General features: G+C 49.8%; 1 protein-coding gene across 1 annotated transcript in view; it reads left to right on the plus strand.

Moving 5' to 3' along the window:
- ARHGEF4 (Rho guanine nucleotide exchange factor (GEF) 4) overlaps nucleotides 1–11,654 on the plus strand; it is a 42,734-nt gene that overhangs the window by 26,234 nt on the left and 4,846 nt on the right. Inside the window, exons 2-5 of the mRNA XM_010145697.1 lie at nucleotides 6,430–6,609; nucleotides 8,890–9,084; nucleotides 10,122–10,301; nucleotides 10,912–11,144. Of these exons, the coding sequence (XP_010143999.1) occupies nucleotides 6,484–6,609; nucleotides 8,890–9,084; nucleotides 10,122–10,301; nucleotides 10,912–11,144 (734 nt within the window). The 5' untranslated portion in view covers nucleotides 6,430–6,483. The remainder of the gene's footprint in view (nucleotides 1–6,429; nucleotides 6,610–8,889; nucleotides 9,085–10,121; nucleotides 10,302–10,911; nucleotides 11,145–11,654) is intronic.

The raw sequence follows: 11,654 nt of genomic DNA on the forward strand, positions 1-11,654 counted from the left end.
CCTGTAGCACTTGAGAAATGGAGCCTTCAAAGCTTCTCCTTGCCTGCTGCGGGGGGACCCTCCTCCTCTTCCCATCTGTTTAAACCACTTCTGAGGGGGAATCAGGACTCAGATGATATAAATAAAAGGGAATAATGTAATTAATGCCAGTCAGAATGAATGGTTTTGTGGAAAATAGTTCTTACCAAATAAACGTGATGACAAATGTTGAATATTTGGTAAATGGAGGCAGCTGTACTCAGTGTCACATGAGGAGTTTGACTACAGACACTGATTAAAAAAGCAGCACTATCGAGTATCAGTGTAGCACACTTAACTGGATTAACATCTCGGTTGACTGACATCTCAGATTTGTTAGGGAGAATCACTGTCAAATTAAAATATTTTGAGTGGCGACCTACAGTGTTTGGTAAATGCCTGGGAGTCCTCCAGTACCCTGAATTACCCTGAATCGGTACTCTAAGGTCGGTGCTGAAAAAATACGCAGCTGACAGAGTAGGTGAAAGGTCAACGACTGCCGAGGGCTTGGCTCGGCTAGGGGCATGGTGTGCAGGTCTGTGCTTCTGGAACAATGAATGTGACCCACTGCCCCGTGGGGACACGTGTCTGGTGTACGCTGTGGCAAGGAGGGCTTGTGTTACCCCAAGACAGAGGAGCGGTGAGAAGCCATGAAGTGCTTGCTGTGGCTGTGGAGTCGTCGTCAGTGGTTCTGGCACCCGTCAGCCAGGCAGCAAGTCTAGTCTAGCGAGACTACCCCAAATTCCTGCCTGGCAGTGAAGGGAGACTGGGCCCTCAGGGCATTTCTTAATTCATGATGCTAAGATAGATGCCTAAGATGAACCTTCCCTGGGGTGCCTGTCTCTCTCCACGCAGAGGAGATGCTCGGTAAAGACAATCAAGATGACTCGTTTGGACGAAATGCCTGCTGTTCAGATGAGAGAAGCTCTACGATAAACATTTCATCTCTGTTGTCCATCAGTGAAGCTGATGTGAAGCTAAAAGTTTTGAGAGAAAGCAAGAGCAAGCTGTCAGGACAATTTGAAAAGGACCCTGTGGGTTCAGTTCAAGGGGGAGGCTCACTGGCTTCTACCCACGTTCAGAAAAAATAAGTATTTCTGTGAATGAAACTACTTTGGGGCGGGAGTGGAAATAAATTTTTTCTTTAACTCCTCTGCTGCACTTTGTATGAGAGAAGGCAAAAGAGAAGCTCTGGAAGCGAAGTGATGAGCGAAGGAACTCAACTGGGAGGGGGGGCTTTGCAGGCTTTAGATGTTTGATGTGCTGAGCCAGTTCAGCTTCAGTCTGTGACTCAGGAGTTCGGGGTGGGGCAAGCCACGAATGGAGGTTTCACAGCAACCGTTCCAGCTCACCAGGAAGGGCTGGGGTTTAGGTGCTTGTCATGGAAAGCGGCTGTTTTAGGGTCACAGACCTGAAAAGTAAATTCCATTTAATTGATACCTTCTCCCTGAAATGCCCTGTTTCCAGTATCCTCTGACGCTCTTGGGTTCATTTTTTAGCTCTATGTGATCTTGGCATAATCAAGAGAAAGCTATTCAAATTTTATTCAAATAGAGTAGCTCAAAGATAAATATTTCCTGAAGGCATCTTCGTCCCTCCTTCTGTAAGTTGTCGAGATCTTTTATCTCTGTTAATATTGCCTGGAGCTCCTGTCAGAACAAGACCAGGACACACGAGGTAATTATGTCAAAGTGTCCGGCCTGAGACCATCAGGGCTCAAGGAGCTGGAATGCAAAGCAGCCCACAGATGTGGGGCTGGGCATGCCCCTCTGTTCACCCACATGTAGCGGCCTTAATTTTGGGGCATCTCCAGGCAGTAGCCCTGGCTGTGTCTCCTCTTCGGCAGCCTGTGCTTGGAGGAGTGCCGCAGCCATCGTCCCCCTTTCCACCTTTCCGTGACAGGCTCAGCAAACAGCACCCGCACGATTTACCGGCGCCTTCCTGCAGCCTCTGCCCTGGTGGGGAATGAGCAGCCGGGCTGTAGCGGCACGGCAGGAGGGAAAGCAGCCCCAGCTGCACGGAAAGGCCGGTGCACTGTTAGGGCTGAAGGCGAATTTCAGTTTCAAAGCATCAGTGTTAGTACTGCCTTTGGGTTGCAAAGGCGGCTGCCTAAACACTTAAATGTTATTAGAAACAAAGAAAACCAGCCAATTTTTGTTTGTTTTCACTGCTGCCAGCTGCAGTAGCCAGAGCAGCTGGGTTTGCCTTTTCTGTCTTCTAATGTTTCTCTTCTGGTTTGGGGCTCTTCGAGAACATGTACTGAGTTGTCCTTGATATTATAAAGCCAGCGCATAAATGTAGTTTCATATGGAGATTAATAGTGGCTTTTCAAACTTTGCTTTAATGCAAAGATCAAAACTGGCGGTAGGCTGAGCCTGTTGAGCCGAGGAGCTGCCCTGGTTGGAAATGGTGAGCATTCCCTTTGATACCTGCTTCCCTGGGAGACAAGCAGCTCTCTCAGTATGGCTGGTTGAGTGTGCCATGCTCCGGAAACCTTTTTATCTGCTGGTGTGTTTTACCCTTCCTGGGACAGGGAGCGAGAGTCCCAACCTTTTTTTCCCCAGGAAGAGTGTGCTGCTCGGGGAGGAGAGGCTGCTGCAGCATGCTCTGGTCCAGCTGGAGCAGCTCTGCTTGCTGCAGCGACATGGAGTACGGCTGGTGCTTCTGTGCCATGGAAACGTCCATCCTGGCTCAGAGCTACTCCTTCGTATTCGCTCTGGGAAAGGGACTGTTAGACTGGGTGATTTGTGTGTCAGCCTAGGAACTGGACTGGGTACAACTGAAAACAACAGTGTAAGATACAGATTGAGGGCTAATAGCAAAATGAGCCCTGAGCGTGATGATCATTACATGCTTCCCAGCATGGGGGTCTGCTCCCCTGCCCACCCCCAGCATACGAGCAGAGACTGGAGCGGTGCAGAGAGGAGACCAGGCAGGGCTGGTCAGCCAACAGTCAGGGAGCTCTTTCAAGTGCTGCCGTACTACATTAACTGAGACAATCCAAAACGTACATGTGTATTTTTACTCTTTATTTCCATACTGATCATTCCTCCCTACAGACACGGTGTTTGGTGTCAGTTAATCAATCCTGGCCTGTATTTCAAGTGTAGTTTTACTTACACCTTTGTGGCAGTGGGTTGTCTGTGCCTGTTTGGCCAGCCTGGTGATGGGTCAGTTGTGACTTTGTGTATTTGGCAAATCGTATTCACAGTATGGCTGTTGATGAATAGAGAAAATATAAGATATTAGTATTAGTGGCTGGATGAAAGTATTGGCTGAGGAGTCACTAGTCAGTCCCATGGCTTTCAGGGACTCCAAGAAGAACCGTGTGGCTCTGTCCCGCTGTGAGCTGGGTGTATCAACCCTAACAGGCTCTTAACACTAGGTCAGCCGTGGTCTCTTCTCAGCAAGATACTGAGAGTATGACAGCATACTGAGAGCTGACAGCATGGTACTGTAAGGTATTGCCTTTACATCATCAGCACTCTGCTTGTGTGATCATCAAAATGCTACTGAGGAGGTCCATTCAGCCTGTCTCTGGTCACGGTCATGGTGTGAGCGCCAACTACCCCACATCATGCTCGGAGCACCGATTCAGAGTGGTGTATTAAAGCACGCAGCAAAGGTGGTTTATCTCCGAAAGAGCCATGTTCTTTATGTGCTGGTCATAATCTATTTGTTGAAAAGCTCGTGGAATGCTACTTTTCCCAAAGATTTACGAGCACGTGCCTGTTTCCGGAGCAACAGTCATCCCTCACCCACAGGGATAATTCAGTGTGGTAGGGCAGCAGCTCCGGCAGGACCTGGTGGGAGGGCTTACCTAAGTGCAGGTGACTCCCCCGTGCTCTGAGATTGGAGATAAGGGTGGCCAGGTGCTGGCCACTCTATAAGGGTGGCCAGGTGCTCGGCTCCAGCCACCCTATCACCCTGTTCCTGCTCTCCTCTTCCTGCATGAGGGAGGAACTGGGCTCAGCTCGTGGTCCACACAGTCACTAGTCCCTGCAGTCAGACTGCTAAAGCAAACGGGTGGGTTGTGCTCAGGCGGATTGCGCAAAGCAGGAGCAGAGCTCTTTCCTGAGAGTAGCCAATGCTATCATCCACACTGAACTATGTCCCTAAGTTTAGTCCCATGTTTAATCCACTGATCCATGTCCCCAAGTGCCACATCCACATGTCTTTTCAATACCTCCAGGGACTCCACCACTGCCCTGGGCAGCCTGTTCCAGGACTTGACAACCCTTTCAGCAAATAAATTTTTCCTGATGTCTAATCTAAGCCTCCCCTGGTGCATCTTGAGGCCATTTCCTCTTTCCTCTCACTTGCTGCTTGGGAGAAGAGACCAACCCCCCCCTCACTACAATCTCCTTTCAGGGAGTCATAGAGAGTGAGAAGGTCTCCCTTGAGCTTCCTTTTCTCCAGGCTAAACAACCCCGGGTCCCTCAGCCACTCCTCACACGACTTGTGCTGCAGACCATTCATCAGCTCCCTTTCAGGGAGTCATAGAGAGTGAGAAGGTCTCCCTTGAGCTTCCTTTTCTCCAGGCTAAACAACCCCGGGTCCCTCAGCCACTCCTCACACGACTTGTGCTGCAGACCCTTCATCAGCTCCGTTGACCTTCTCTGGACACGCTCCAGCGCCTCGATGTCCTTCTGGGAGCGAGGAGCTCAACACTGGACACAGTGCTCAAGGTGTGGCCTCACCAGTGCCCAGTACAGGGGGACAATCGCTGCCCTGCTCCTGCTGGCCGCACTACTGCTGATACAGGCCAGGATGCTGTTGGTCACCTGGGCACACTGCTGGCTCACGCTCAGCCAACTGTCGACCAACGCCGCCAGGTCCTTTTCTGCTGGGCAGTTTCCAGCCACTCTTCCCTCAGCCTGTAGTGTGCAGGGGTTGTTGTGACCCAAGTGCAGGATCCAGCACGTCACCTTGTTGACCCTCACAGACTGGCTGTGGTGGTGCAGTGGAGGGCAGCTGAGAAAAGGCAGCATGGGGAGCGCCAGCACACTGGCTGTGTAGATAAGTGGGAACCTCTCATCCTCTTCTTCCCATCATCCCGTTATTCTGGTCAGAATGGAAACACTGCATTAAGCTGTTTCTGGTTCAGTGACGGGGCACGTGCTATCCAAAGGCAGACTGAATTTGAATTTTCTTTCAAATGCCTCGTTAACTCTCTCCTGATTTACTGTGTGCGTGATTATCCTGACGTTCTTTTACAACATGCATCTGTCGTCTTTGGGGAGAGGCAAAAATAGTAACCCAGGGCAGCAGGTGACCGAGCAATGCGAGGTGCCCAGCACGGACGACATGTGCGTTACGGGGTTGGGGCAATACTGCTGCAATACTGTTGTGAGGTATTCCACGGCCAGTGGGGTCTGTACAGTTTTTTTCTTTCTCTCTCGTGCCTCACAGACTGCTCTTTTCATTGTTTTCCCAGAATTTATCATTGCACCATTCTCCTGGAGAAAAATAAGGCTTTGCCACCACTCCAGAATGGCCAAAAAAGGCCTTTCTAGCAGGACTCCAGTATATACTCTGCCTTCTTGGGGAAATCCTTGATGTTCAGATGGTCTCAGTCATGCTCAGGCCCTGAGATGTCTCTGTATGTACTCTGTAGTTGTTGAAACTCAAAGGAGAATCTGGCATGATAAACCTGTAGGCATCAGGCAGTTGCAGCAGGTCCCAAGTGTTCCTTAGCTCCAGCATAGCAAGGTGTGAATGGTGGAGAAAGGCACTGGGCACCTATCGACACGATCAGTACTGTGCCCAAGAGCCCCCTCACAGCCTCTAGCCAGGTGGGTTTGGGGTTTGGTTTTGTTTTGGGCTTTTTAATTGGAGGTGGTCCTTGTTTTCGTAGAGCAGGCGCTCTATGGACATGTAGTAAATAACTGTTGTCCCTCAGTATAATTATTTAAACTCTCCAGGAGACTTATTTTAAGCAGCTTGAGTGCTAAGTTTAACCACCTTAAAGACTTAATGCTGTATCCATCCCAGGCTAGCTGAGGCCCCAGAATACTTTCTGCTCTGAAGTGTTTCTCTAAACGTTGATGCTCAAGGTTTTATTTCAAGGCTTTCCAAAGCAGAGCTGCGCTGGCAGCACAAGAGCAGCCTCCACCAACAGCGCACCACCGAGCCTTGTTTGCTGGCTGAGGCAAAGCCACCAGTAAGAAACTCCAGAGCATCAAATCTGTGTTCTTTACAGTAGGAAACAGACTGTGACTGTGTGGTTCTTGAATAAATGCTATTGAGAGCAAGGTCAGTCGAAGCAACTCCTTTTCGCGTTGCTCACGGGGAGTGAAGAGTTACCAGCACTTGTTTGGCTGGGCAGCCACGGTGCCGAAGCTGCAGTCGCGCTGGCGGACCGTGCTGCTTTCTTGGAGGGAGTCACAGTTTGACTTGTTCTGTTCACAGCTCATCAGCGATGGCAGCGTGGTGTACGCAGAAGCCCTCTGGGACCATGTCACGATGGATGACCAAGAGCTGGGATTCAAGGCCGGCGATGTCATTGAAGTAATGGATGCTACCAACAAGGAGTGGTGGTGGGGGAGGATTCTGGACAGCGAAGGCTGGTTTCCAGCCAGCTTTGTACGGGTAAGAGCTTGATGTGTCTTTATGCCTCTCCATCGGCAACAAGCGTTTGCTCTTGTTCTCCAGGTTCAGTGCTCTGAGGTGACTCCTCAGCACTTCCACTGCCAGCGGTTCCTATTCCTCTACACATGGCATCGGGCCCTCCCAGCTGAACTGCCACTGGTGTGGAGAAGTCCCTCGTTAGAGTAAATCAGGGCTTCTCTTAGCTCTGGAGCTGTAAAACCCACAGTTCTGCTGGGCTGCCCCGCTGTACCCCAGGCACTTAAAAACGGAGAAAAGCACAAGACTCTTGGAGGTCGTGTGGGACAACTGAGGAGGGGAGTTATGAAACACCCGATGCTTTTGGGCCAAGGTGCTCTCTTGGTGCCAGACCACATAGAAGTGGCTGCGTACAACAGCCCCGACAGCCCCAGCTGTATACCGCAGAGGTTGGATGAATTTCCAACAGAGCATTCTGAAACACATCCGAATTGTCTGTGCAAGTGGGGTGTAAAACAAGAGTCTGGCACACTGCTGTGCACACCTTTCCTGCTGTGAGGAGAAGGTTTCTTCCTTTCTTTTCTTTCCTTTCCGTGACTGTTGGTGTGGAGGCCTGACTTTGCTTTCCCTGTGTCAGGGCAGGCTCCTCAGGACTGCAAAGGCAATTAGGTGCCTAAGGGCAGAGATTCTCAGCCCTTTAGCTCTTTATCCAGGTCACTTCAGATCACAAGTGACCCAAAAGCAGATGAGGCATGAAATGAGGTGATACGAGGTGATCCAGGGGCTGTAGCAAAAGCCCTTGGAGAAGTGGAGCAGGTAGTGCTATAAAAGTTTTGAAATGCTCTGTTATAGATTGCAGGAGACAGTCTCGGCTGCGTAACCATCACACACAGGGGATGGGCTTGCAAGATTACTGGGACCTCTCCGCACTGGAGGGGATGGAACTGCTTTTTGCACAGTCAAAACACAGGCTTCTTTTGTCTTTCATGTAACTGCAAAGTTGAATTGTTGTCCTGGCTGGCAAAAACCTGGGATAGTATTTCAGGGGAAAGCAGACTAGTGGTGTTCTCCATTAGGGAGCAGAGTAACAAGTTCTTTTACCAGAGTAATGACGACACTTGAATAAGCATCGAGAGTGAAGATTTCCTGCTAATTATCATGGGTCTCAGCTAACTGCTGGGTTGGCTGGTATGTTTGGGGACTTGGATAAACCTGCAGGTCTCTCAGTTACTCCACACAAGCTTCAGGCCAGGGTCTGAGTTTAAGACTAGCCAATGTTGTTCTGCTCACAGCAAAGGGAAACCAGGATTGCACATGTGAGGGCTTCACCAGTTGTGAACAGTAAGTGTAGTCCATGCCTGTGGTGACTGACAAGGGCTGGGAATGCGCTATTTTTATATGCAGATATGTCTGTATCAAGGGGTAAGTAATCCTGCCTTGAAGAAACTACATTAAGAGTTTAAAGCAGTTCTGTGTCACTGCTCTAAAAATGCCTATAGTTGGGCGTGGTCCGTTGGTCAGTGTTTCACACTCCTGGGATTGGTCATTTGAGTTGAGTACGAAATATTCCCATGGACACGCTGAGAGCTATGTGAAAGAAAGCTCCTAAGTGACATGCACCAGTACCTGCCTGCTCTTAACTAAGGCACTTCGCTGTTGTTGACAGTAAGGATGGTGTGTCTGAAAAACGCTGGTGTTTTTCTCTGCTCATGCTGTGCTGCCATCTCATGGGCACTGCGCAGGACCCGTAACGTACTGCCATTCCTTACCACATTATATGCCCACTGGTATCTGTATCTGCTTTTATATTAACAATAAATTGTCTTTGAATAATCTCAGGGAAGCAGATACTGAGAGGCCAGGGTGTGAGAACAACACTGTCGCTATATGAAAAAGCAACTATTTACTGGTTTCCCCCCTCCCTCCCTAAGGGCCCCCTCACAAGCACCTAAGCAGATGTCACTTGATAAACCATTTTTGTCCTGATTTTGTGTGGTGTTCTTGGAGGACTCTATATCCTTCATGTGACTTCTCTGCACAAGGGGTGCCCACTTGAAACCACCGATGTCACACGGTGGGAGCAGCTGTCAAGTGGCTTAGAAGTGCCCTCCCAAAACTGACTATCTGGCCTTAGCTTCCCCAAGGGGAAATTAGGTTTACGAGTAATAAACACGCAGTAGCCCTCTCGACTCCTTATCCTAGCTCAGTCTTTGTCTGCCGTTCAGTCAACTGCCCCAAACTTCTTTTCCTTGAAAGAGTTGTGTTTACAGCACGAACAGTGAACATCTTGTGCGTCTGGCACAGCTGCGAGTAAACCAGGATGAGCCCATGGAAGATTATCCCCTGAAGGTAGAGGGTGGCAAAGAGGACGACTCCAGCAGTGGCACCCGCCGCTTTGGGATGGGGCAGACCACCAAAGACCAGATGAGGACCAACGTCATCAATGAGATCATAAGCACAGAGAGAGACTACATCAAGCACCTGAAGGACATTTGTGAGGTAACAGAATGAAGGGGGATGTGAATGTAAGAACTTGTTTGAAGGGTAATAGAGTATGTCCTGTTCTTCCCAGAGAGTGACCCTAAGCCGGTAACTTCTCTGTTCTGAAAACAAGATTGAGTTTACTCCAGAGCCTGCTCTGCTAAACGGCGTGGCGTGCTCAGAGAACAGCAGACAATTCACAACAGCAATATGCCAAATACGGCCTGTGTTTGGAGCACCCAACTTGGGCTCTGAGTCAATGGAATTAATTGGATTTCCCAAGCCAGAGAAAAGTAAACGTCTAGTATTGCTGTCCTCCTTAATAGATGTTCTGAGGTAACAGAATCAGCAACTCCAGCCTTCAGGCAGGTCATGCTCAGATCAAAACAACCGGGGAAAGTTCAGCCAATTGGGTTCTTTCACTTGCAAATATGGTGAATATCGCGACACCTCCTCGAAAAGAGACAGGCTGTCATAGACCCGGGGTAGATGGGAGTAACTGATTGCAGTTTTGCAGGAGCATTGTTCCTCACTGAGATGACACACCAATGTCGTGCCTTCCGGGAGAGCCAGCTGGGGAAACGCAGCACATGCTCACCAAACAAGCCTTTCCTCCCACAGTGTCCCCACGTGTCCTCTGTGCGCTCCTGCTCCCTCAAGTCAGCTAGGCATTTCCTAACATGAGCACCCCAAACAGAACCGCAGCTGGATTTGATTGGCCCAAATCTGCCAGCGGATCAGTGCTGGGGGCAGGACACCCCGTAGCCCGCAGACAGACAAAGGTGTTTCAAACAGGAGAGGAAGCAGCTCTGGGCCTCCTTCCAGCGTGGATGACGGTATTGTTTAAGGCAGTGATGTGACTGCGGCTTGGCTTCTAGTTCTACCATGTTATGGGTGATATTAGAGGAAGTAATAGCTCAGACAGGGATGCACCTCTGCAGGAAGGGGGTACCGGAACCCGGTGTACAACAGGCTACAGCCCACGGGGGTTTCTGTTGCTAACCAAAGGCCACAGAGCAAATGCCCAGGCAGCTCTCCAATGTGATTCCTCCTAGGGTTACATTAAGCAGTGCCGCAAAAGAGCTGACATGTTTACAGAGGAGCAGCTGAAGACAATCTTTGGGAATATTGAGGACATCTACAGGTGCCAGAAGAAATTTGTTAAAGCACTAGAGAAGAAATTCAACAAAGACCACCCACATTTGAGTGAGGTTGGCTCCTGCTTCTTAGAGTATGTAAGTAAACTTGACTTCATGCGAAGGCGGTGGCTGAGCACGGATTAAGCCAGAGGGTTTAGAAATTGATCTGACAGAACTGAAGCTCTGTTTAAAAAACCCACCCAATCAAATTAAACAACACCGCCCCACACACCTCCCCACCCCAGTCACCTCCCAAAGAAATATTCTCTAGCCCTAACGTTTTCAAAAGCTCCTCAACTTCTGAGCATTACACTCCCTGCCCGACCATGCTACTTCAGGCAAAAATCTAGGAAGATCCCAGAATCTTGAGCTGGGCTGGAGTTTCCAGCTGTGGTATTTTCAGGTCAGTGCAGGATCAGCAATGGCTGATCCGGTTATTAAAAATGTTCAGCTGAGCATGGGCCAGAATACATGGAGATGTCTCGGTCTCTCAGATAAGCTGCACATGCAGCAACAGGTAATACACCCTGCCCACTCCCAGCTTTAGGTCTCCTGCCTTCGAAGTCTGGGGAGGATGCAAATTACCAAACAAACAGCCCCATGGGATGCAGGAGTAGGAGCCACCCAGGGAGCTCGTACACAGCAGCCCCAGCCAGGCCATCACCCGAGAGAACACGGACAGTAAATCCCTTCATCTCCCTTGCAGCAAACAGAGTTCCAGATATACTCTGAATACTGCAACAACCACCCCAACGCCTGCATGGAGCTGTCCCGCCTCACCAAAGTTAACAAGTACGTCTACTTCTTCGAAGCCTGTCGCCTGCTGCAGAAGATGATCGACATCTCGCTGGACGGGTTTCTGCTGACTCCTGTGCAGAAAATCTGCAAATACCCGCTGCAGCTGGCTGAGCTGCTCAAATACACCAACCCCCAGCACAGGTAGGTCGGCACGGCAGGGAGGGAAGGAGCAAGATACCAGCACATACGTCATGTGGAGTAAAATCTTTCCAACGGTGGTGGCATTGAAAACTTTGCCCCCAGAAGCACTGGTAGCAGTGAAGGCACGCTCGCTCAAAAGCCTCCAAATCCACTGCTCAGCTTCAGCGTGAAGGCACTGCCCTCGGCTCAATTAACTGTGTCCCTTAATCAAGCATCTGAAATGAGCAGCTACAGAAATAACATATGAAAAATCTGTGGTAAAGTGTTGATATTGGTCCACTGTGGCTTGACTTAATTGCACCTTCCTAATTACAGCGCTGGCATTTCTCGGAATGGCTTAAGCATTGAGTCTTATGAAATCCATAAGCACGTTGTTCTGAAGCTGCCCTCTGAGTGGTTCACAGCTGGTCTGGACGTGGTGTTTGTTAGAGACAAGTTGTGCAGAACAGCTCCTTCCCAGCTACGCTACACTCAGCCCAAGTAGCTGGTGACAGCAGATGGTGTGTGGGG

Source organism: Buceros rhinoceros, unplaced genomic scaffold, assembly GCF_000710305.1.
Source record: "Buceros rhinoceros silvestris isolate BGI_N320 unplaced genomic scaffold, ASM71030v1 scaffold2751, whole genome shotgun sequence".
NCBI lineage: Eukaryota > Metazoa > Chordata > Aves > Bucerotiformes > Bucerotidae > Buceros > Buceros rhinoceros.